Here is a 27,607-nt window from a genome sequence, read left to right as displayed (position 1 = left end):
TTTACTAAGGAGGCCAAAAGCCAGCCCCAGAATTAAATCTGGGCATACTTCAATGACTGTTTGAAATAGATAATGACTGTTTAACATATAAAAGACTCTCATTTATATAACACCTTATTATGCCTCTCAAAAATGCCTCAAAACACCTCACATACAATCCATTACTTTACAGTATAATCATAAATTGTAGTCAAGACAATTTAGTGGGTTAACAATTGAATATTGGGACGAATTATCGAGGATTTAACCCAATTTTTGCTATTCACTGGCAGCTTATCCAAATATTTCAGAAAATGTCTCATTTCTTTGCAAAGGTTCAATCAAACCTGGTCAGAATTACAAGAATCACTCACATTGAACGACATCATTCAGGGGGAGTTCAGTTAAGTCCAGCCACAAAGGTTATACGTCACCTGTGAACTCTCCACGTTTGCAAATGTGCATCAGTTATTCTTTGCTATCACAGTATCAGTATTCCTGTATTAGTCACACAATTATTTACAACTGTTCAAAATTGACTTTTACACTTAGACTACATATACCTCATCTTGCACAATCACAGTTGGTGCCCTGTGCACTCAAGACTAAGATATGAACAAATTTAATTATAAACATACACTTCTACTTAAGTCCAACATAATTACGCTTTCTTGAGATCAGAAGTGCAATCCCCAAAATAGTTGCCCGCAACACACACACCATTTATACTGTATATATTTTGAACAAGTGGCAATTTCAATTTCAAGAATTTTGTCTAAAAAAAGGGACTCGAAATTCATATTATGGTGCTAATTAAATTAAAATTTGGGCACACATTGGATGAACTCGCACAACTTGTAAATTGTTCAGGATGTAGGTTCGGTCCATCAGTAAAGGAAGTCACAAACAAAAATGTGTTTCTCAGACATAGTAGAGGGTATTAGCACATTCCAGAAAGGTTTACACAGAACGTCAGACTGATGTCACTCACTGAGCGCAGCAGGATGCCTAGCCAAACAGTTTCCCCGATCCAAAATGTATCTGGCTTAGTAACTTTGTGAGCCAATTTACACAGGCTGCGGGTTTGGGGAGTTAGGGGTAGTGGTGGGGGAAAAACACAAATTTGCTCTTTGATTTAATCTCAAGTTGAGAAATCATTAATTTGCGATAGACTTGAGTTTGAAACAGAGAATGCAGGTTGTGGGGGCGGAGGAACTCTCTCTTCCCAAGTGAGAACCTGTCAGTTCAGCGATGCTGATTTATGATGTGAAGGTTGGGCCATGTCAGAGGAAAGGTGTGCAGAATTAATTATTTTTGGGGTCACAAGGGACAATCTGGACTATCACTCAAACCTGCAGTCCACTCAACCATACATTTTATGTAAAATGAACCAGCTCACTGGTTAACCAGTAGATCTGTCTCACTAGATCGCTCAGTTTGCCTTCCATATGATGGAAGAACCAACCATACATAGATCATTTGAAAGATCGGAGAATCCAGTCTGTACAATAAAGGACTAAAGCACTGGATCACACTACGATACATCCAGATACTGGGCTGCAAAGGCACTCCACACATTATAGGAGAGATCAGCTCAAAATTAGTAACAGCGGGGTAAGAGAAACTTTGTTCTAAAACCACAGGGCTAGACTTATCAGGCTTCATTCACCTGTGTACACACAGGACTACACAATTCCTTCATTTTTATAACTGCATTCAACTGAGATCAATGTTAAAAGTATTAACTCTGGCATTGCTGTCATCCTCATTGTTATATTCGCTAAAGAAGTTTAATTTGTAAACATTAATGATTTCCTAAAAAATCTTATCACTTAGCAGTGACCTACACTTGTTTTAAAATATACCCCAGTCCAACGCCAGCATCTACACATTAAAATATCAACACAGCTCAACTGGAATCATGCCAGGGTTCATTTTAAAAATACAAGAGAGAAACGCATGGGAATAGCTATACTGCCATATCAAACCTGCTCCTTTCACAAACCCCGCTATGGAGTACATCAACCACCTCGGGGGAGAAAGTTCTGCATAAATACTCACTATTCCCCAAAGTATCGTCACAAAAAACTCCAAAATATTCTTCCATCTTCATATTCCCATGAGTTAATCCTAGTCTCCTATTATCCAAACAACTCTCCACATGTACAGGAAACATCTCTAAAGAAGTATTTGACTATCTCAGTTTATCTCTGTAGCCACTTATCCTATTCCGAGCTATTTATTCAGCCTCCGTTTTCTCTTCAATTTAAATGTTTTTGTTGGGAGTTATACTCGTTACTCTTTTGGGGAGGATGAAGGAAGAATACCCACAGAAGAATTGGCTTTGATAAAAATCATGATCTGAAACATTAATTTTGTTTTTCTCTCTACAGGCGCTGCCAAGCCAGCTGAGTATTTTCTATTTCCTTTTCAGATTTCCAATAACCACATCTTACATAGGATCAGTATTGTATAATTTTCTCTCTTTTTTAAAAGAATGTTAGATCTCCTAAAAAAAATCTTCGGCTGCTTCATCAATGACTTTCCCTCCATCATAAGTGGAAATGAAATGTTCACTGGTGATTGCAATGTTTAGTACCATATGAGATCCCTCAGATACTGAAGCAGTCCATGCTTTAATCCAGCAAGACCTGGACAACATTCAAGCTTGGGTTGATAAGTGACAAGTAACATTCAGATCACACAAGATCCAGGCAAAAACCACCTACCACCAGAGAAAATCTAACCATCTTCCCACGGTGTTCAACAATGATACGCTGAATATTTATCATGGGGTTACCATTTACCAGAAACTTAACTGGGCCAGCCAGATTAATACTGTGTCTGCAACAGAATAGCATTCTGTAGGAATTCAGTGACATGGAACTGACCTTGGGTGGGAGTGAGAGACTGTTTGTGGGGTGAGTAGGCGTCTAATTTATGCCCAGTCTCAGGTATCTCGCCATACACCAACACATACCCACATGCACTGACCCTCTCTCACTTTTTTTAAACGTAACAATTTATGACAATGCTGACTTTTGGTCAGCAGTTGTTTCTTTCCTTAAAGCCACAAATTTGTTTTTAAATTCAGTTTACTTTTGTGCCAAACCTCATCATTTTGAAATTTGCTCTTTGGTCCCTTGATTAAGAAAATATGCAAATGTGCACCACCCCCCCTCCCCGAGCAAATAGGTTGGACAAGCTTGTTTATTTGATTTATACGGTTTTGTTTCTGAACACTAATGATGAGCTTATAAAAAAAAACATTCAAATTGTGTGGGATTAAACGGGGGACTGAAATGCAAACTGTCAGTTTACAGTTAATGATTTCAGCAGTGATCATCTGTTAACTGCTGATGTGTTTACACTCATTAGGTAAATCAAGCATCACAAAATTAATCATGCTGTATGGCAGAGAATCACAATGGATCAAACAGTCACTGCAGTAAATGCTAGGCAAGGAACAGCACCAGGAACTTGGCATAACAGTCGTAAGATTCCTGCTCGGGGATGTAAATGCAGCACATTTCCTGCGAGACCAACATGAACAAACAAGAAATATGGAGACACAAGAGCTTTGAGCTGCGTAAACTACTTAACAAGCAAGAGAACCACAAATCCACACAACACATACACCAACGTAATCTAGTCGCTATGCGTTATTTCACAAGCCACAGGCAATATTTCCTGCTTCCTTCCCAGAAATCCTCTCCTTAGCCTGATTGGACTACAGCTTTCAGCCCAACCAGTGATCCAAGTAAAAATTGCCCCAGTTTTGAGAACTATATTCCCTCTAGCTCCATTTGCTGCGACCGAACACTAAAATCTAACTTGAGCCATCGCAATGATGCAGCTTTTCAGAACATAATACTTTGCTTTCATTTTGCATTTAAAAATATAGCTTGATTATATTTAAGAGTGGTAACCAGGTGCAGTGAGATTAATACAGGTGTCAACAGAATTATCACAAAAATTAAGCATTTTAAATCAAAGTATCCTGTGAGCAACGCAATATAAATTACTGAAAATTACTGTAAAAATGATATGGAATTGTTTACTAGTTACTTTGGTGAACAGTAGATACTCTTATTAAAATGCAAAAGCTTTTAAAAAGCACCTTTTCAAGTCCACGCATCTAAAATATGCTTAATTTTTGGAGTCTCCTCTGATATCTGGAAATAGGCACGAGTAGCAGAAATTCTCAATGGTGATTAGATCGATCTGGGGGCACGGCCAGTTTCGTAGCCAGAACCAACTTCTAGTGTCATGTTGGTTAAACTAGTGAAATAGATCACAGAAACCTGATGTGCACTGAATTTAATTTGTGCTTAAAACTATGCAATCTTTTAGAACATAGAAAAAATACAGCACAAACAGGCCCTTCGGCCCACAAGTTGCGCTGGTCATGTCCCTACCTACCTAGGCTTACCTATAACCCTCAATCCTATTAAGTCCCATGTACTCATCCAGAAGTCTCTTAAAAGACCCTATTGAGTTTGCCTCCACCACCACTGACGGCAGCCAATTCCACTCACCCACCACCCTCTGAGTGAAAAACTTACCCCTGACATCTCCTCTGTATCTACTCCCCAGCACCTTAAACCTGTGTCGTCTCGTAGCAGCCATTTCAGCCCTGGGAAAAAGCCTCCGAGAATCCACCCGATCTATACCTCTCAACATCTTGTACACCTCTATCAGGTCACCTCTCATCCTTCGTCTCTCCAAGGAGAAACGACCGAGCTCCCTCAACCTATCCTCATAAGGCATGCCAACCAATCCAGGCAACATCCTTGTAAATCGCCTCTGCACCCTTTCAATAATTTCCACATCCCTCCTGTAATGAGGCGACCAGAACTGAGCACAGTACTCCAAGTGGGGTCTGACGAGGGTCTTATAAAGCTGCATCATTATCTCCCGACTCCTAAACTCAATCCCTCGATTGATGAAGGCCAGCACACCATACGCCTTCTTAACCACCTCCTCTACCTGCGAGGCCGATTTCATGCAAATTGCACTGAAAAAGCACCAATACAATGCAATGGAAACACCTGGTCCCAATCTTTAACTCCAAAACCAATGCAGGTTCCACCTTTCTGTTCCAGCAATTCACATGGATGTAAAGATCCCATGACATCGTCTGAAAAGGAGTTGGGAGTCATCCTGGTGTCCTCACACTACTTTCATCGCCACACCAGGGGAAGCAAACTATTTGATTATTTTCCTTTGTTGCTTGTTATGATGCCCTTGCCATAGAACATAGAAACCCTACAGTACAGAAAGAGGCCATTCGGCCCATCGAGTCTGCACCGAACACAATCCCACCCAGGCCCTACCCCCATATCCCTACATATTTGCCCACTAATCCCTCTAACCTACTCATTTCAGGACACTAAGGGGCAATTTTTAGCACGGCCAATCAACCTAACCCGCACATTTTTGGACTGTGGGAGGAAACCGGAGTACCCGGAGGAAACCCACGCAGACACAAGGAGAATGTGCAAACTCCACACAGACAGTGACCCAAGCCGGGAATCGAACCCAGGTCCCTGGAGCTGTGAAGCAGCAGTGCTAACCACTGTGCTACCGTGCCGCCCTGATGCATTTCCTGCATAACATCTGATGCATTTCCTGCATAACAGTTGCTGCATTGTACAAAGCATTTTAAGACATTGACAGGACAAATGTTCTGAACGTATTACTGCTTAACATTGAAAGATAAATCTTTATTTCCAAGGTGACGACTCACTTTGGAAACCCAGCCAATATATTAAAACATCACGTGGCTCTAAAATAAACCAGTCATTGTAGCAACTTTTTTCCCCCAAAGCAAAAGGTTTTACAACCATCAGTAAGTATTCCACCTAACCTCAAACACGTAAACACTGAGTTGGATGACTTTATCACCTTCGAACTCTGAGCTCAAACTGCCATATACACCACAATCATCAACTCAGTGAAATCAGTGCATCGTGGATTGTTGGGTTGAAGATCACCATCATATCCGGCTGAACCACATAACACATCACCAGGTCCCACTTTCCTTAGCCAAAACTACACAATTCTGGAATGCAACCACCTTCCCTACCTCCTCTACTTTAGCTTCCAAGCAGCGAGAGGAGCTCCTGAAATTTTTTGCCATTAGATTGCTAAGATCTAGTCCACTCCTTCAGTTGTCTCTGCTGTTTCCCTCCCTTCCCCTCGCCCACTAAGCCAAACTTCTTGTACCCCAGTAGAAACAGGAGCAGGAGCAAACTACTCTGCCACTCAATAAAATCATGGCTGATCCGATTGTGGCTTTAACTCCACTTTCCTGTCTGTTCCCATAACTCGCACTCCCATGTTAATCAAAAATCTGTCTAACTCAGCCCTGAATATATCCAATCACCCAGCTTCCACTGCTTTCTGGAATGGAGAATTCCAGACACTCATGACTCGGAAAGAAATTCCTCCTCATCGCTCTCTTAAATGGGAGATCCCTTATTTTTAAAATTGTGCCCCCAAGTTCTAGATTCCCCCAGGAGAGGAAATATCCTCAGCACCAAGCCTGTCAAGCCCCTTCAACATTTATTAAGTTTCAATAAGGGGGGGGCAATGATGCAATAGTAGTGTCACTGGACTAGTAATCCAGGACACAGGGTGATGTTCAAATCCCATCACAGCAGATGGTGAAATTTGAATTCAATAAAAATCTGGAATTAATGGTGACCATGACCCCCATTGTCGATTGTTGTAAAAACCCACCTGGTTCAGAAATGTCCTTCAGAGAAAGAAATCTGCCATCCATGACAACGCGGTTAACAAATGCCCAATGCCCTAGCAAGCTGCTTAGTTCAAGGGTAATTAGGGATGGACAATAAATGCTTGCCCAGCCAGCGACACTCACATCCCATGAATGAATTTAAAAAATCATCATCTCTCATTCTTCTTTCTCACAGGAACCCCTTCATCCCAGGAATCAACCTTCTCTGAACTTTTTGCAATGCAACTATATCCCTCATCAAATAAGGAGTCCAAAATTATACACAGAACTCCATAACCTGTCTCACCAATGCATGACTTCCAGCTCCTTTGCAATAAAGCAAACAGTTCAATTGCCTATCTAATTACTTGCATGTGATTTATGAGGATATCCTGATCCCTCTGTACTGCATTCTGCAATCTCTCTCCTCTTAAATAATATTTTTCCCCCCTATTTCCCACATTTTCCTCCATCTGCCAAGATTTTATCCAGTACTTATTTAATCCATATATATCCCTTTGCAGGCTCATTGTGTCCTTTACATCCTAGCTACCTTTGTATCATCAGTAAATTTGGCTACAATACATGTCCCTTCATCCAAGTCATTCAGATGAATCGTAAATAGTTGAGGCCCAGCGCTGCTCCCTATAGCACTCCACTAGTTAGTTTGCTAAAATAACCCTTTTATCCTGACTCTGACATGCGTTAATTTGTCAAACATGATATCCTTTTCATAAAACCATGTTGACTCTGCTTTATTTTATTGTCCAAGGCTTGAACTCACATCTTTATCACCAATCTCGTCTAACACACTCTGCAAACTCACCTTGCTGATAAGACCCATCTCCTGCGCTGTCACAAACTGCTGTCGGACTGCACAAACAAGCCACTCACAACCTTGGTCTCCTATAGGACGCTGAGATAAGCTTCTAACCATGAATCTGCTCCATCACCAACACTTACTTCCACCTCCATAACACTGCCTGTTTCAGCTCCTGTCTCAGCTCACATGCAACGGAGACCATTATCCCTGTCTTTGTTACCTATGGACTTAACTATCCCAATGCTCTCCTGGATAGCCACCCATCTTGCATCCTCCATAAACTTGAACTCTTTTTTTAAAAAAAAACTTTGCTGCTGTGGCCGTCCTAACTCTCACCAAGTTTGGGTTACTGATCATCCCTGTACTTGTTGCCCTACACTGCCTCGGGGTCTAGCAATGCCTCAATTTTACAGCTCTCATCCTTTTCAAATCTTTCTGTCGCCTTGCCCCTCACTATCATAATAACCTCCTCGAGCCTTATGACCCGCCAAGATCTCGGAGCTGCTCCAATTCTGGCCTCTTGCGCATCCCCAATTTGAATTACGTCATTAGTGACCTTCAGCTACCTGGGCCCTAATTCCAGAGAATATCCACCTCAGTCTCTCCACCTCTCTCTCATCCTTTAAGACATTTCTTAAAGTGTATCTCTATGACAACATTATTGATCACCTAATCTCCTTATGCTGCTTGGTTTTAAATTTTGACTTCAGCATTAAGTTTCCACTCTGCTCTGTTATTTCCATTGATTATAACTTCCAAAATAACCTAGGCTTCATAGCTCCGTTAGTAAGGTTTGAATAGAAGATACAAACAGAAACAAAAAAAAATTAACTGACACATATCCAGGCTACAATTTACATTTATATAGTGCCTTTAACGTTATAAAGCACTCCAAGATGCTTCACAGGAGCATTATAAAAATGACATTGGACCATATGGTATTGTGTAACGAGGTAGGTAGAATTAAGGATCTTATTGTGAAGGACCCTCTTGGGGCTAGTGACCACAATATGGTCGAATTTCTGATTCAGATGGAAGAGGAGAAAGTTTGGTCTCAAACCAGTGTCCTCTGTTTGAACAGAGGGAAATATGATAGGATGAGGGATGAATTGGCTAAGGTAGACTGGGAGAGCAGGCTGGCAGGTAGGATAGCTGAGGAACAGTGGAGGATTTTTAAGGAGATCCTTTTCAGTTCTCAGCAAAAGTATATTCCAGCAAAAAACAAGGATTGTAAGAAAAGGGAGAACCAGCCGTGGATAACGAAGGAAATAAAGGAGAGTATTAAAATAAAAACAGCTGCGTACAGAGTGGCCAAAAATAGTGGAGAAACAAGTGATTGGGAAAAATTTAAGAAACAACAAAGAGAGACTAAGAAAGCGATAAAGAAAGGAAGGATAGACTATGAAGCTAGGCTAGCAATTAATATAAAAAATGATAGTAAAAGTTTTTATAAATATATAAAAAGGAATAGAGTGGCTAGAGTGAATGTTGGACCCTTGGAGGACGAGAGGGGGGAGTTAATAGTGGGAAATGAGGATATGGCTGAGTCTTTAAATACGTTTTTTGTGTCGGTCTTCACGGTGGAGGACACAAATAGTTTGCCAAATATTAACGATAGAGGGTTGGCAGCAGGAGAAATACTTAATACGATTAATGTTACCAGAGAGGCAGTGCTGGGTAGACTAATGGGACTGAAGGTGGACAAGTCCCCGGGTCCGGATGGAATGCATCCCAGGGTATTGAAAGAAATGTCAGAGGTAATAGTGGATGCGTTAGTGATTATTTATCAAAACTCGTTGCATTCTGGGGTAGTGCCGGTTGATTGGAATACGGCTAATGTTACGCCGCTGTTTAAAAAAGGAAGGAGACAAAAGGCGGGTAACTATAGGCCGGTCAGCTTAACGTCTGTAGTAGGGAAAATGCTGGAATCCATTATTAAAGAGGAGATAGCAGGGCATCTGGATAGAAATGGTTCGATCAATCAGACGCAGCATGGATTCATGAGGGGAAAGTCGTGCTTGACGAACATGTTGGATTTTTATGAAGATGTGACGAGGGCGGTTGATGGAGGAGAACCGGTGGATGCGGTGTTTTTGGATTTCCAAAAGGCGTTTGATAAGGTGCCCCATAAAAGGCTGCTGAAGAAGATTAGGGCACACGGAGTTGGGGGTAGTGTGTTAAAGTGGATTGGGGACTGGCTATCCGACAGGAAGCAAAGAGTCGGAATAAATGGGTGTTTTTCCGGTTGGAGGAAGGTAACTAGTGGCGTGCCGCAGGGATCGGTACTCGGGCCGCAACTGTTTACCATTTATATAGATGATCTGGAGGAGGGGACGGAGTGTAGGGTAACGAAGTTTGCAGACGACACAAAGATAAGTGGAAAAGTGAATCGTGTGGAGGACGGAGAAGATCTGCAGAGAGATTTGGACAGGCTGAGTGAGTGGGCGAGGATATGGCAAATGGAGTATAACGTTGATAAATGCGAGGTTATACACTTTGGAGGAAATAATAACAAATGGGATTACTATCTCAATGGAAACAAATTAAAACATGCTACCGTGCAAAGGGACCTGGGGGTCCTTGTGCATGAGACGCAAAAGCCCAGTCTGCAGGTACAACAGGTGATCAAGAAGGCAAATGGGATGTTGGCCTATATTGCGAGGGGGATAGAATATAAAAGCAGGGATGTCTTGATGCACCTGTACAGGGCATTGGTGAGGCCGCAGCTGGAATACTGTGTGCAGTATTGGTCCCCTTATATGAGGAAGGATATATTGGCATTGGAGGGAGTGCAGAGAAGGTTCACCAGGTTGATACCGGAGATGAGGGGTTTGGATTATGAGGAGAGGCTGAGGAGATTGGGTTTGTACTCGTTGGAGTTTAGAAGGATGAGGGGGGATCTTATGGAGACTTATAAGATAATGCGGGGGCTGGATAGGGTGGAGGCGGAGAGATTCTTTCCACTTAGTAAGGAAGTTAAAACTAGAGGACACAGCCTCAAAATAAAGGGGGGTCGGTTTAAGACAGAGTTGAGGAGGAACTTCTTCTCCCAGAGGGTGGTGAATCTCTGGAATTCTCTGCCCACTGAGGTGGTGGAGGCTACCTCGCTGAATATGTTTAAAGCGCGGATGGATGGATTCCTGAGCGGTAAGGGAATTAAGGGTTATGGGGATCAGGCGGGTAAGTGGTACTGATCCACGTCAGATCAGCCATGATCTTATTGAATGGCGGGGCAGGCTCGAGGGGCTAGATGGCCTACTCCTGCTCCTATTTCTTATGTTCTTTTATAAGGAAATATTAGGTTGGATGACCAAATGCTTGGATTGGATTAAGCTTGGTCAAAGAGGTAAGATTTAAGGAGCATCTTATAGGAGGAAAGCAAGGCAGAGGGGAGTCATGTGGGAATATTAGAGCTTAGGGCCCAGATCAGACAACTGAAGGTGCGGTCACCAATGGTGAAACGATTATAATTAAGCATGACCAGAGGGGAGGGCTGTAGATTACTGAGATGGGAAACGCAAGGCCGTGAAGGGAGTTGAAAACAAGGATGATGCTGCTTTACCAGGAGGCAATGTAGGTCAGTGAGGGCAAGGGGTGATGGGGAAACGGGACTTGCTCGAATTAAAACACAGGTAACAGAGTTTTGTAAGCAAAAATAAAAATCACTGAATAGGTTGGGTCTCTTTTCTCTGAAAAGGGAAGGCTGAGGGATGGCTTAATAGAAGTCTTTAAAATCATGAAAGACTTTAATAGAGCAGGCACAGAGAGAGTTTCCATTTGTAAAAGAGGAGAAACTAGAGGCCATCAATGTAGGATAGTCACCAGCAAACGGTGGTAAGAATGTGGAATTCTCCCTCACAGAATGGCTGAAGTGAATAGACCAGATGGAGCAACTAGAAGAGAGATTAAAGGGAGCTTGGAGAGATGGTAACAAAGATGTTGTAAAGCTTAACAACAAGTGACAGATGGCCCGGTGGGGGAGGGGAAAGGGATGGATTTTGCATCAGGACAAAGACATTTTTGGGCTATATAAACAAAGGTGATCGTTCTCCTCCACCTTTACCTTTTTTCCATGCCCAGACCATTTTTATCCTACTTCTGCCTGTACACAAAAGCCACTCTCCCTGGTCCTTTTCTGAATTAGCAAGTTATCACCTTCATTTCAAGAATGCTCACTGTCAGCCTTTTATTGCATCAGTTAAATTGATGATTGCAGAGAACCAATTGTTTAGTTTGAGCTTGTCTCTCAATATCACATCCCCTGGTTCTGCCAAACATCCTGAGATGCTAGCAGCTTCTTTGCTCTTGATTTTTTTAAAAAATCACATTGTCCTTAATATTTCCCACGAAACCTCATTTATTCTGCAACCATTCCAAAGCAGTTTCCACTTTGGAAAGTTATAAACAGTTGAAACATTGCCACAGTGTAATACCACCCGAACTCACAAAGTGTCTGTGGACCAACACCTGAAAATGGGAGTCTCAAGCATGCGGTAAACACTTCTGGGCAACACAAGTCAAGTCAAAAATCTTAAAACCTCCTGCACACCTCAGAAACAGGTCCAGAGCTTAAATAAATGCACTGAGATCGTAGACACACACATTTGCGTGCCTCAAAATTGCACAGGGTTCTGCATGTACCTTGGAAAACTGTTTACACCGATGCAACAGGTTGAATGGCAACCAGAGAGTATAACCAAGGTCATGTAGAATAGATAAGGACCTACCGGATGTCTTTAAACCAGCTAGATGTAGGCCACAAAGCCTCTCTGCTTGGACCCCCATTCCAGTTGGAGTTGCTCCACCAATTCGAGACAGTTTCTCACCTGCGTTTGCTGCTGATAGACCCGGAGAGCCAAAGAACGGTGAGGACCGGGTGCCACTTTGGGAATGGAGCCTGGGAGACAAGAACATCGGGGGCTGGGAAAGGTGAGGTCTTGGCAGGCCTGGGGGGGCAAACTCACATTGGGCCAAGATTCTTTTTCATTTAGGTGGGATCGGGGTGAAGATGCTAACTGAATGGGTGCCTTTGTGAGCAAGAGAGCAAGTGAGAGAGAGAGCAAGTGAGAGAGAAAGCGTGCAAGTGAGAGAGAGCGTGAGACCGTTGGTGTGTGCCCACAAGACAGTGACTGTCAAACCCCACCTGTCCAAAATTTGCTAACTGGTCCTTGAGTAAAAAAATTATGCATGTGGCCCCAGAGCGAAAAGATTGGACAAGCCTGCTTTAAACCTTTCCTGGCAACTTCAATCAGGAAATACATTTTATCAATGCCTAAAGTAGAGAAGTTTAAGTCTTAATTTACACCGTGGTACACACTAAACTTCAACCTCATCACAGTTGGAAATGATCAAGTGCTTTAGCCACTGGGATCTACATTTCTGCATAGAATCTGGTATGACAAAATCTCCTCTTAACCTCTTCCTCTCCAAGTAAAGCAATTCTAACTTCTCCAATCTATCTTCACAACTGAAGTTCATCATTCCTGGAACCACTTTCTCTAATGCCTTCACATCACTTCTAAAACGTTGCTCTCAGAACTGAATGCAACACTCCAGTCAAAGCCAAACCCCTGTTCCATACAAGTTTAATACAAGTTTCTTGCTTTTGTACTCTGTGCCCCAATAATAAAGCTTAGAATTAACCGCTCTTGCAACCTGTCGTGTCAATAACTTGTGCACATGTACACCCAAGTCCTGAGGTAATGCATCTGGGAAGGGTAAACAAAGCAAAGGAATGCTCAATAAATGGGGAAAATATTGAGAGGGTTTGAGGAAATGAGACACCTTGGAGTCCACAGGTCCTTGAAGATGGCAGGACAGAAGGACAAGGTGGTCAAGAAAGAATATGGAACACTTTCCTTTATTGGATGAGGTATTGAATACAAAAGCAGGGATGTAATGATGGAAAAACACTGGTTAGGTCACAGCTGGAATTTTGTGTACAGTTCTGGTCACCACATTAAAGAAGCACATGACTGCGCTGGAACGAATGCAGAGGAGATTTACAAGAATGTTGTCAGGGTTTGAAAATTGTAGCTACGAGAAGAGATTGGATAGACTATGATTGTTTCCTTTATGGTAGTGGAGATGATGGAGATGATGTGGAGATGCCGGCATTGGACTGGGGTAAACACAATAAGAAGTTTAACAACACCAGGTTAAAGTCCAACAAATAAATAAACCTGTTGGACTTTAACCTGGTGTTGTTAAACTTCTTACTGTGTTTCCTTTAGAACAGAGGAGGCTGAGGTGACCTAATTGAAGTGCACAAAATTATGAGGGGCTGAGGTAGAGTAGACAGGAAAGACTTATTTCCCCGAGCTGAGGGGTCAATTATCAGGGGGGGATAGATTTAAGGTGGTTGTTGAAGGATTAGAGGGGACACGTGGGAAACCTTCCACACCCAGAGTGTGGTGGGCATCAAGAATGCACTGTCTGAGTTGGTGGTTGAGACTGAAACACTCAACTCATTTAAAAGGTACCTGGATCTGCATCTGTAGTGCTGTAACCTGCAAGACTACAAACCTGATTCTGGAAAGTGGAATTAAAATGAGCGGTTTATTTTTTCTCTTTTTTTTGGCTGGCGCAGACACAATGTGCTGAATGACCTGTAACTTGCACTGTAACTTTTCTATGGTTCTATGATCCCTCTGCTCCTGCAGTTCTTTAGAATTGTACTCTTATTCTATATTGTCTCTCTGCAATCTTTCTACCGAAATGAATCTCTTCACACTGCTCTGTTAAATTTCATCTGCTACTTGTCCACGTAGTCCACCAACATACATTATTTTGAAGTTCTACACCGATTCTCCTCACAGTTCACAATATTTCCGAGCTCTGTATCACCTGCAAATTTGGAAGTTGTGCCTTCTACACCAAGTTCTTGGTCATCATTACAAATAAGGAAGAGCAGGGGCCCTAACACAGCCACTGAGAACTCTTGCAAACCTTCTTCCAGTCCAATAAACATCCATTAACCAATACTCTTCATCTCCTGCCACTCCTGCCAATTATTTGTAATGATGACCAAGAACTTGGTGTAGAAGGCACAACTTCCAAATTTGCAGGTGATACAGAGCTCGGAAATATTGTGAACTGTGAGGAGAATCGGTGTAGAACTTCAAAATAATGTATGTTGGTGGACTACGTGGACAAGTAGCAGATGAAATTTAACAGAGCAGTGTGAAGAGATTCATTTCGGTAGAAAGATTGCAGAGAGACAATATAGAATAAGAGTACAATTCTAAAGAACTGCAGGAGCAGAGGGATCATAGAACCATAGAAAAGTTACAGTGCAAGTTACAGGTCATTCAGCACATTGTGTCTGCGCCAGCCATGGTACTGCTGTTCCTCTTTATTCCACAAGCTCTAACATTGCTCACAACTGTGCTGAGAGGCAGTAGATCAAATGCCTTATGGAAGTCCATGCACACCACATCAACACCTTACCCTCACCAACCCTCTCTGTTGGCTCATCAAAAGATCTCTCCAGCAGATTAGTTAAACATGATGTCCCCTAAGAATTATGTGCTGGCTTTCCATCATTAACTTTCATTTGCCCAAGTGACTATCAGTTTTGTCCTGCATTATCATTTCCAGAAGCTTCCACACCATGGAGGTTCAACTGACTAGCCCGTAGTTTCAGGGCTTACCTTTACACTTTTATTTGAATGATGGGCCAAAGGGCCTCTTTCTGTGTTGTAGGCATTCTATGGCTTGTATTGTTAGTATCATCGGTCTGATCGCATCTGAGGATGCATCACCTTACATCAGAAATCGTTTCAAATTGTGTTTATGCTTATATGCAAAACACTATGCAGTCGGAGATCACTCTCAATAAGAGCTGAATGAGGCAAGGGCAACAGTGAACATGTCCTTATTGTAGAATGCAATTCATAATCTGTAAACAAATCTGAAATAATCAAACACTACCAGGTATTAAACAATTTTATAGATAACTACTAATCTCAAACTCCACATAAAAAGGATACAAACACATTTTCCAGTTTTTCTTTGGGAGAGACAGATATATATTTGTAAATATTTTCTGGTACATCTAATATATACCAAAGTCATGCCCAACTGAACAGAAGACATCCATAATAGGGAATGATGTATAGGACAGCATAGTGGCACAGTGGTTAGCACTGCTACCTCACAGCACCAGGGACCCAGGTTCAATTCCTGGCTTGGGTCACTGTCTGTGTGGAGTTTGCACATTCTCCCCGTGACTCTTGATGCCCTCTTTAAGTGAGCCACCCACTCAGTTGTCTTGACAATGAGAGATTGGCAATAATAGGGCAGCAGAGTGGCACAGCAGTTAGCACTGCTGCCTCACAGCGCCAGGGACCCGGGTTCGATTCCCGGCTTGGGTCACTGTCTGTGTGGAGTTTGCACATTCTCCCCATGTCTGCATGGGTTTCCTCCGGGTGCTCCGGTTTCCTCCCGCAGTTTGAAAGACATGCTGGTTAGTCACATTGACCCGATCAGGTGCCGGAGTGTGGCTACTAGGGGAATTTCACAGCAATGTCATTGTAGTGTTAATGTAAGTCTTACTTATGAATAATAAAATAATTCAAAAATCTGATCTTGACAACTTCACCGACTCACTAATTTATAATTGACCTAAAAAAAACCCCAATTCATCTGTCTCCTCCAGAGCAGGATAACTGCAGACAAAAACAGTACTTGCAGTGACACTTGTCCAAACAGCTGTTGTGGAAGCATATGGAAGAATGCATTGCCTACAAATGTCTGTGAGCTCAAAGGCATTCAGAAAACTAATGATAAAATGTAATGCCATCGTTTGCAGATGCCACTGTGGCACGTCTGGTCTGCAGCTTTTTTCTGTGTAGGGAACGGATTCCTCACCTTGCACTTCCTCGGCGCCTTCTGCCAATATGTCTTTGGTGAAGCTGGAGAGCTGCCCGGTCAGGGAGGACAGGCTGCCCCCGACATGGCCCAAGCCCGAGCCGATGCCGCCGAACCAAGAAGACATGGTTGAGAGCGGTGGGGAGGCCGGGAATTGGAGGAGAAGGAGGCGGCCGGCGGGGTTAACCGAGTCCCTGGCTTCCCGGCCTCCGGGACAGCCGCGGGGAGGGGGAGGCACGGAGCGATTGAATACCCGGCCCACTGTATCAGTGCCGCCGCCGAGCCGCTTGGTTGTTGTTGTTGTTGTTGTTGTTCTTGCTCCTCCGTCCCTCACTTACTCCCGCCTCATCCCCCTCCTCAACTCCGGCTCTGCCAACTCAACGGCAGCCATATTGTCAGCGTCAGCAGCTGCGCGCCGCCCAGCACCCTGGGTACAGAGCGGGAGATAGACCACTTTCACCGCCGCCATCTTGGGGCTCGATACCGCACAGCATTGTGGGAGACCAACAACAATTCTTTAGGTTGACAGCAACCTGGTGAGAACAGAGGCACTGTCAGTCCGCCTTTTGCTTTGTTTAAATTGGACCAATTCATGCCGTCAACTCAGCTCAAATAAAAATTAGGGCAAAGCATTTCAGGAGAGATTTGGTTTGATTTATTATTGTCACTTTTTATTTATTAGTGTCACGAGTCGGCTTAGATTACCGGTGCAATGAAGTTGCTGTGAAAATCCCCTTTCTCGTCACGTTCTGGCGCCTATTCGAGTACACTGAGGGAGAATTTAGCATGGCCAATACATCTATCCTATTCCCTGTCTTATGATCTTATGATTCTTTACCCCAGGAAGCTGTGGAAGCCAAGTCCTTGAATTTTTAAAATATATTAGTCACAAGTAGGCTTACAATAACACTGCAAGTTACTGTGAAAATCCCCTCGTTGCCACGCTCCGGCGTCCATTCAGGTACAATGAGTGAGAATTTAGCATAGTCAATGCACCTAGCCAGCACATCTTTTGGATTGTGGGAGGAAACCAGAGCACCCGGAGGAAACCCATGCAGACACATGGAGAAAGTGCAGAGTCCGCACAGACAGTGACCCAAGCCAGGAATTGAATCCTGGCCCTTGGCGCCATGAGGAGGCAGCGCTAACCACCGTGTCACCGTGCTATCCTGTAGGGATTCTATGATTCTATTGATTTGATCTATTTATTATTGCCACATGTATTGGTATACAGCAAAAAGTATTGTTTCTTGCACACTTACAGACAAAGCATACCATTCCTAGAATACATAGGGGAGAACGAAGGAGAGGGTACAGGATGTAGTGTTGCAATCACAGCTAGGGTGTAGAGAAAGATCAACTAAATATAGGGTAGGTCCATTCCCTGATGGCAGCAGGGAAGAAGCTGTTCTTGAGTTGGTTGGTCCATGATCTCAGACTTTTGTATATTTTTCCTGATAGATAAAGGTGGAAGAGAGTATGCCCAGAGTGTGTGGGGTCCTTGATTATGCTGGCTGCTTTTCCAAGGCAGCAGGAAGTGTAGAAAGACTTTTTAAGTTTCAAGTTTAAGTTTATTTATTAGTATCACAAGTAGACTTACATTAGCACTGCAAGGAAGTTACTGTGAATACCCCCTCATCACCACACTCCTGTGCCTGTTTGGGTACACTGAGGGAGAATTTAGCATGTCCAATGCACCTAAATCAACACATCATTTGGACTGAGGGGGGAAACTGGAGCACCCAGAGGAAACCCATGCAGACATGGGGAGAACGTGCAGACTCGCACAGACAGTGACCCAAGGCAGGAATTGAACCCAGGTCCCTAGAGCTGTGAGGCAGCAGTGCTCAATACTGAGCCACCATGCTGCCCTGTAGGGATTCTATTGATTTAATTTATTTATTATTGTCACATATATTGGGATACAGTGAAAGGTATTGTTTCTTGCACATGCTACAGACAAAGCATACCATTCATAGAGTACATAGGGGAGAAGGAAAGGAGAGAGTGCAGAATATAGTGTTACAGTCACAGCGAAGGTGTGGAGAAAGATCAGCTTAATATATAAGGTAGGTCCATTCAAAGGTCTGAAGGCAGCAAGGAAGAAGCTGTTCTTGAGTTGGCTGGTATGTGACCTCAGACTTTTGGACCTTGTTCCCGATAGAAGAAGGTGGTAGGGAGTATGCCTGGGTTAGGTGGAGCCTTAATTATGCTGCCTGCTTTTCCAAGGCAGTAGGAAGTGTAGACAGAGTCAGTTTTGGTCAGAGCAGGAGCCATACCAAGTTGTGAAACATCCAGAAATGATCCTTTCTATGGCGCATCTGTAAAAATTGGTAAGAGTCACAGCGAACATGCCAAAGTTCCTTAGCCTCCTGAGAAAGTAGAGTCATTGGTGGGCTTTCTGAACATAAGCATGGAAGGACAGAAACCTGGTGAAAATCAGCCACCATCACCATTCACCTTTTGTTTTTGTTCAAAAAAAAGTTGGACCAATTTATGCCGTCAGCTCAAATAAGAATTAGGGCCAAGCCATTCAGGAAAGATGTTAGAAAACATGAAGATAAAGGCAAAATACTGCAGATGCTAGAATAGGATCATAGAATCCCTACAGTGCAGAAAGAGGCCATACAGCCCCATCGAGCCTGCACCAACAACAACCCCACTCAGGCCCTATCCCCATTACCCTGCTAATCTCCCTGACAATAAGGGGCAATTGAGCATGTCCAATCAACTTAACACGCACATTTTAAAATCTGAACCCTTTGAATCTTTCAACCCCCTCCAACATCTGCGATCTGAAATAAAAACAGAAAATGTTTTGATGAAGGGTCATGAAGACTTGAAACATTGGCTCTAATTCTCTCTCCGCAGATACTGTCCGACCTGCTGAGATTTTCCAGGATTTTCTGTTTTTTATTATGTTAGAAAACACTTCAACACCCAGCGGGTGGTAGAGGTTTGGAACTCTCTTCCTCAAAGGGTGGTGGATGCTGGTTCAATTGTTAGATTTAGATAAGACTAATTTTTAATTGAGCAGGAGTGTCAAGGGATATGTGCCTAGGGCAGGTACACGGAGTTAGACCACAGATCAGCCATGATCTTATTGAGGGACTGAATGGCCTATTCCAGTTCCTATGTTTCGAAAAATACCCTACCCAGAAATTTCTCACTGTCATAAACACCCAATTCATACAAAGAGAGAACAAAAAATCAGAATCTTAAATCATGGCATTATATATGGGCGGTATGGTGGCACCGTGATTAGTACTGTTGCCTCACAGCTCCAGGGCCCGGGTTCAATTCCCGGCTTGGGTGACTGTCTGTGTGGAGTTTGCACATTCTCCCCATGTCTGCATGAGTTTCCTCTGGGTGCTCCGGTTTCCTCCCACAATCCAAAGATATTCAGGTTAGTTTGTTTGGTCATGCTAAATTGCCCCTTAGTGTCCCGGGGGGTGTGTTATGTTAGAGGGATTAGCAGGGTAAATATGTGGTCTTTCAGGGATAGAGTCTGGGTGGAATTGTTGTCGGTGCAGACCCAATGGGCCAAATGGCCTCCTTCTGCACTGTAGGGTTTCTATGATACTCTACGTGTAGCATTATTTATAGTGTGCACAATACACACCAATCTCCGCAGTCCCAGCGTGTTAGACTTCTCAACATCCGACACGAATCATAAACTTGTAATGAAGTAAAAGCAAAATACTGTGTATACTGGAAATCTGAAATAAAAACAGAATGTGTTGAAAAAACTTGTAAGCCAATAATTAACTTTTGAAATAAGCACACACACATCTTTTTTTAACTGAGTTTTCAATTTGCCATTTCCAGCAAAATTGGCTTGGCAGAGATGGATGGCAGAAAATAGAGGGATGTGTGCATTATAAACAACTGCAGGTAATAAAATCAATACCTGTGCAAGTTGCTGGATCTTCACGTCAAGTGGATAATTCTTGTGCCATTGTATTGTGAAATTTAAAAGAAATTCAATACAAATTCTCATGATTGTCTTTTGTATACAGTGAATTTATTGAGTAAAGTGGTACATCATTCTTACTTTATTTAACTATTTACGCACTAATCTTTATTAACTTAGATTTATTGACTTTTAAAACTTTTGTTGGAAAAAAATAATGCTTAAAATCAAAACAGAGTGATTGCTGCTTTGTGATTTAGTTTCCACTTTTAATACTATCTGGATCTCTCTTAGGATCACTTGTGGCTTGTTCTGAAATGGGAAGGTTTCCCAGCACTTATTAGTGACTTAGGTCTAACTCCATAGGTTTCTTCAAAACTCCATTACACAATGCTACATTCTAAGCTTCTAGGTAAGTACATCTTTTTCTTATATGGACTATTCTATCTTATCTTCTCAGTTCCTTGCACATGACCGATGATAACACTATTACATAATGATACACATCACTAGCTCATTGCCATAATTATTAACCCCCATTCTACAGCTGTCTCTTTTATTCTAGAGGAGAGCAGCATAAATACAAACAGCAGAGATATCCATTTTATTATAGACAAATGTATTACTTTAGTAAGCAAGTTTTGACAAGTTTGACTTCAGCTTTGTAATCTGATGAGCAGATGCTAACCAGGTCAGCAACCAATGAGGCGGCACGGTGGCACAGTGGTTACCACTGCTGCCTCACAGTGCCAGGAACCTGGGTTTGATTCCCAGCTTGTGTGGACTTTGCACGTTCTCCCTGTTTCTACGTGGGTTTCCTCCGGGTGCTCCAGTTTCCTCCCACAGTCTGAAAAACGTGCTAGTTAGGTGCATTGATCCAAGCAGGTGCCGGAGTGTGGCAACTAGGGGAATTTCACTGTAACTTCTTTGCGGTGTTAATGTAAGCCTTACTTGTGACTAATAAATAAACTTTAAAATGTTATTAGAAATATAGATCTGAATTGCCTAAGTTGGAAAGTTATGTTAAATTCAATCCAAATAGATCTGCAACATACTTAGCAAATGTAAATTAAAAGGATAAGTATAATTTTTCAACATTATAATTCTGTCAATCAATTCAACTCTGATTCAAGTCCATGAATGGTCATCAACGTGAATTGTTTTAATTCTGGAGATGCTGTCTGGCCTGCTATGTAATTTCTTGCTTTTTCAGTTTCAATCCAATTCATTATTTGACGGCTTTCAAAGACAGGAGATTGCAAAATTCACATCCTTAGTTCAACAATGAAGGGAAAGCCAAGGAGAATAACCAAGGTGAAAAATTGGGAACGAAATGGGTTTCTCAAGAGAATGAATAAATTTGAAAGTTTTACAGCCTATTCATTGTTGATCAGTCAAATCTACCAGCTGTCTCCCTAATATTAAAACGTGAGAGCACTGCAGCAGTGGGCTGATCTGCAAATGTATGTTATGTGACAAGTTGTAAACAGCAGATGGGATCTCCTGTTATGTGGCAGCTCCCTATCTAGAAAAATGCACATTGACCATCTCTCAGAAAGTTGCCAACTAAGAGAGACCTTTAGAAACACTGTGAGACTGAAATATAAAAGCTTTGATTTGATTTGATTTGATTTCTTATTGTCACATGTATTAATATGCAGTGAAAAGTATCGTTTCTTGCACACTATACAGACAAAGCATACCGTTCATAGAGAAGGAAATGAGAGAGCACAGAATGTAGTGTTACAGTCATATCTAGGGTGTAGAGAAAGATCAACTTAGTGCGAGGTAGGTCCATTTAAAAGTCTGATGGCAGCAGGGAAGAAGCTATTATTGAGTCAGTTGGTACGTGACCTCAGACTTTTGTATCTTTTTCCCGACGGAAAAAGGTGGAAGAGAGAATGTCCGGGATACGTGGGGTCCTTAATTATGCTGGCTGCTTTGCCGAAGCAGCAGGAAGTGTAGACAGAGTCAATGGATGGGAGGTTGGTTTGCGTGATGAACTGGGCTACATTCACAACACTTTGTAGTTTCTTGCGGTCTTGGTCAGAGCAGGAGCCATACTGTGATACAACCAGAAAAATACTTTCTCTGGTGCATCTGTAGAAGTTGGTGAGAGTCGTGGCTGACATGCCAAATTTCCTTAGTCTTCTTAACTATAGTGTGGGCATGGGGTGGACCAGGGCAGGTTGTTGGTGATCTAGAAAAGCAGTGGACCTCTAAAAGTGTCGAGCAAAATGTTTGGAATGTTTTCACTGAAACAGTAATTGAACATCTGCAGAATCATTTAAAAAATCAGCAAAATGTTACTGAACTGGCAAAAACCAAAGCAGCATTTCCAAACAATAGGTTGTAGGGTTATCAGCTCTACTTAGTCGCATTCCTGGAGCACTACGCAATGTCCTGCCTCCAACGCCTCACCCAGTCAGTCCTCCTCCGCTCATCTCAAATACTTTCACAGATAATAAGTAAAAATGTTCAAAGGTGGTGGAAAAAACATTTGTTTCATGGCTTTATTTTTCTCCTGCTTTTCTTGCAGTAATAACAAAGATTAATCTTTAATTGCTGGAGATTTCAGAACAATGCTGGAGGTTGGCAATGCTAACCGGCTGAAACTACTAATAACTGCAACTACCCCCATCCATCATATTAAGCATTAACTGTGCCACTTCCCCCTTAGGTTAGTGGTTGCAGATAAAGTGAATAAAGGAATGTAACAGAGCGAGCAAGTAGGATTAGGCAAACTCTGCATGTGGATGATAAACATTTTTTCCAAAAGTATATTTTATTCATAAAATTTATGAGTTCATTTCATAACCGTTCAAAGTGGTATTACATAAAGTTCAAAATGTATCCATTTCTTTCAATATTGTACAGGTATGTCACTTGCTTCATTTATAGTTAATATTTATATATTAACATCAAACATACAGCCTGAGCAGATTTACAATTTCCAGCCTCTCAGTGTACCATGGCAGGAAGCCTGGACAGTGGACTTTCCCCACTGTGCCTTTGTGAAAGCCATCCCAAGTTTTAGTGTGTCCTTCAGTATGTAACCCTGGAACTTGCAATGTGCCAGATTGCAACACTCAGTCACCAACAGCACTTTGCATTGGAGGGCCACCAAGTTCCAGGCAAGTCAAAGAGTATCTTTCACTGAGTTGATGGTCCTTCAGCAGCATGTGGGAAATCAGTATTGTTTCTATGTTGTAAGCCTGGGCAATTCATCCCTGCTCTAGATCCCCTCCCTTCACACATAAGATCTTCAGATCTTAAGAAATAGGAGTAGCAGTAGGCTCAATGGCCCTTGAGCTCACTTCACCATTCAATAAGATCATGGTTGATTTGATTTAGCTCTCCATTCCACCTCTCTGCTTGCCCCCATATCCATTGACACTCTTGTCAAACAAAAATCTGTCTAACTCACCCCTGAATACTTTCAGTGACCCTCTGTGGAAGAGAATTACTAAAGACCTTCAGAGGAGAAATTGTTGCTCGTTTCCATTCTAAATGGGTGACCACTTATTTTTATACTGTGTCCCCTCATTCTAGATTTCTCCATGAGGGGAAACATCCTCTCAGCATCTATGTCAAGCCCCTCAGAGTCCTATATGTTTCATTTTTTTGAATTCCAGTAACTACAAGCCCAGCCTAATCTACCTTTCCTCATAAGACAACTGCTTCATCCCAAGAATCCGGCTAATTAATCATTGAATTGCTTCTACTGCAAGTATATTAGACGTTATGTCAGGAGACCAAAACTCTACACAGGGCTCAAGCAACAGTCGCAACCATGCCTTGTACCACTTTAGCTTCCTCTCTTTAATACTGCTATAAAGGCCAACAATCCATTTGCCTTTCTAATTACTTGCTGTAGCTGCATGTTAACCTTTTGTGATTCATGTACAAGGACACCCAGATCCCTCTGTACTGCAGTATTCTGCAGTCTCTCTCCTTTTAAATAATATTCTACTTTTCTATTCAGTCAACAAACACATATTTTCCCAAATTTCAGCCAACTCACTTAACCTATCTATATCCCTTTGAAGATTTTTGGTATCCTCCTTATGACTCCCCCTTTTCCATTTACACCTTTCTACATTCCACCTTTTTTTGCCCAGCTCAGTTGTCTCACACCATTTACCTCTGCACAGGTGTTGGTGAATCGCTAACAAATGTGAGAAATTTTGACTAATGCAACTAACCTACACATCCTGGGACACTAAGGGGCAATTTAGCACGGCCAATCCACCTAACCTGCACATCTTCAGACTGTGGGAGGAAACTCACGCAGACACGGGGAGAATGCGCAAACTGCATACAGGCAATCATCCATGGCCATCTAACACACTGACTTCACTGTTTCGAACTGGTTCTGAAATTTGCTGGTTTCTAATTGGTATATCACACAGTGATTATAGTGCAAATAAGGCACTCAGCTAGATTGAAGAGCTGAAGCAAGGTGCATTCACCACCCAGAGGGTTTGAAAAAGTATCCCCGTATATTTGCAGCTAGATTCATTTGTAATTATGGCACAAGTTTCTTGAAACACATTATTTTTAATTCATTCATGGGGTATGGGTGTCACTGGCTGGCCAGCATTTATCACCCACTACTGATTGCCCTTGGAGGGTAGTTGAGAGTCGACCCATTGCTGTGGCTCTGGAGTCACATGTAGGCCAGTCCAGGTAAGGATGGCAGATTTCCTTCCCTAAAGAACATTAGTGAACCAGATGTTTTTTTCCGACAATCAACAATGATTTCATGATCATTAGTAGATTCTTAATTCCTGATATTTTCTTTTATTGAATTCAAATTCCACCATCTACCATGGCAAGATTCGAACCTGGGTCCCCAGAACATTAGTTGAGTTTCTGGATTAATAGTCTAGTGATAATATCAAGAGGCTACCGCCTCCCCGTGGGTGAGGTTGACTGTAAGGCTAAAGTCAGAAGAGTGCAATCATCCAGCAATTTGTGGTGATTCGCTGTTCATGGCATATCTCTTCCTCACTGCAAATCAATGAGATTTTTGCACAGTGATAATGATAGTCCCTGTGAACTTGCTCTTACTTTCGCATTAATCATTGGCAAAGTTTCACCAGAGGAAAGATGCGGCCAAGTCAATGATTTTTCCTACACTCCCTATGATGAGTAATGTTAGAAGGTCATCAATATTTACTGTAGAATTTGATTGTTAAAAAAATAACTGCTCGTATTCACTCAAACCCTCACAGGAAACTCAACCTCTCTGCTCCAGAAAGGGAGGAACTGAACCAGTGGAGCTTCATTCCTACAGGTAATGAATTGTTCCTCGAGGTGTTTATAGAATTTAAATTGTAACTGTTTTAATTTTTTTTATACTTCTGTCTCTTTTCATAGAAGCCCTACAGGCCATTCAGCCCATCGAATCTACACCAACCCTCTGACAGTGTACCTTACCCAGGCCCTCTTCCCCACTCTATCCCTTTAACCCCACACATTTATCATGATTAATACAGCTGAACTACACATCTTGGGACACGAAGGGGCAATTTAGCATGGCCAATCCACCTAACCCACATATCTTCAGATTGTGGGAGGAAACCCACGTAGACACAGGGAGAATGTGCAAACTCCACACAGGCAGTCACCCTTGGCCAGAATTCAACCCGGGTCCCAGGCGCTGTGAGGCAGCAGTGCTGCCCACTGTGTCACCATGACATCCTTCCTCTTAATTCTTTCTCTTAATTCAATCTTTCTTTCTCTTCCGTATCCAATGTAGCTTTGTTACTTGTCCTTTATTCCTCTGTTTCTTCCTCTATTCTTAAAATTCATTGGTTAGGAGATAGATTATTTGTCCCATTGTGTACCAAAGGTCGGTCACTGTGACATGATCAATGTTCAGTTGGCGGCACAGAAATAATTGGAGCTGAAAGACAAGGAAAAGCATCCAACTCACAGACTAATCCAGAGATTGCTCACTCTCGAAATACTGGATCCATCTTTATGGTGGCACTCAGTGAAGAATGCTGTCCCTTAATTGCAGCCTTATTGACAAACTCCTCTCACTGTTTATTTTGCTTAATGTCCACAGTAAATTACACTGGCAGCTTAATTGCAATCTCAGAGCATATCATTAGCATCATATTATGGGCGTGTACCTCAATTATCTCCACAGCAGAAGAGAATTGACTTTGACAGTAACTGCATTGCAAAATCAATATCACCCATTAGTCTGATAATAATTAAAAATCATTGTTCCTAACCCACTGAAATTGTTCAGTATTCTAATCACTCCATTCTTCAACTTCCTTGTATAGGTTAACATCTTGGATTGAAGCGGTTGGATTTGATGAACAAATATTTGTAACTCTTTCTTCTGGGCCGAATGTAAAGACTTGACCCCATTAATATTTTACTTTGTTTCCACACAATTGCACCATAAGGCCAAAAGAAATAGGAACAGGAGTAGGGAACTTATGAAATGGGGGAGCAGGCTCAAAGGGCTGGATGGCCTACTCCTGTTCCTATTTCTTCTGGCCTTATGATGCAATCTGTGGAAACCCACGCAGACGTGGGCAGGACATGCAGATTCCACACAGACAGTGACCCAAGCCAGGAATCGAACCCGGGTCCCTGGCCATTTAGCCCTTTGAGCCTGCTCCGCCATTTAATAGGTTCATGGCTGATCGAAGATTCAATAAATCCCCTTTCCTATCTTCTTTCTCTAACCCTTAATTCCCCTATTGATTCAAAACCTGTCAATCATAAGAACATAAGAACGTAAGAAATAGGAGTAGGAGTAGGCCATCTGGCCCTTCGAGCCTGCCCCGCCATTCAACAAGATCATGGCTGATCTGAAGCGAATCAGTTCCACTTACCCGCCTGCTCCCCATAACCCCTAATTCCCTTATCGATCAGAAAACTATCTACCCGTGATTTAAACATATTCAACGAGGAAGCCTCCACCACTTCAATGGGCAGAGAATTCCAGAGATTCACTACCCTCTGAGAGAAGAAGTTCCCCCTCAACTCTGTTCTGAACCGGCCCCCCCTTATTTTGAGGCTGTGCCCTCTAGTTCTGGTTTCCCTTCTAAGTGGAAAGAATCTCTCCACCTCTACCCTATCCAGCCCCTTCATTATCTTATATGTCTCTATAAGATCACCCCTCATCCTTCTAAACTCCAACGAGTACAGACCCAATCTGTTTAATCTCTCCTGGAGACAATGTCTGGAGACAATACACATCTCTTTAACCTGTGTTGAATGCTCCCTCCACCCACATTATCTGTACCTT

At 42.4% G+C, this 27,607-nt stretch overlaps 1 protein-coding gene across 3 annotated transcripts in view; it reads right to left on the bottom strand.

The window, feature by feature from the left end:
• The window catches only part of trip11 (thyroid hormone receptor interactor 11), an 82,864-nt gene extending 66,035 nt beyond the window's left edge, over positions 1–16,829 (bottom strand). For all 3 annotated transcript variants that reach the window (XM_078234313.1, XM_078234315.1, XM_078234316.1), the window contains exon 1: positions 16,416–16,829. In XM_078234313.1, coding sequence (XP_078090439.1) covers positions 16,416–16,542 — 127 coding nt within the window. In that variant the 5' untranslated portion in view covers positions 16,543–16,829. The remainder of the gene's footprint in view (positions 1–16,415) is intronic.
• Positions 16,830–27,607: the final 10,778 nt, after the last annotated feature.

The sequence above is a fragment of the Mustelus asterias genome, chromosome 18 (genome assembly GCF_964213995.1).
Source record: "Mustelus asterias chromosome 18, sMusAst1.hap1.1, whole genome shotgun sequence".
NCBI lineage: Eukaryota > Metazoa > Chordata > Chondrichthyes > Carcharhiniformes > Triakidae > Mustelus > Mustelus asterias.
The sequence above is the reverse complement of the archived record's forward strand: the minus strand, read 5'-3'. Positions and strand labels throughout refer to the sequence as shown.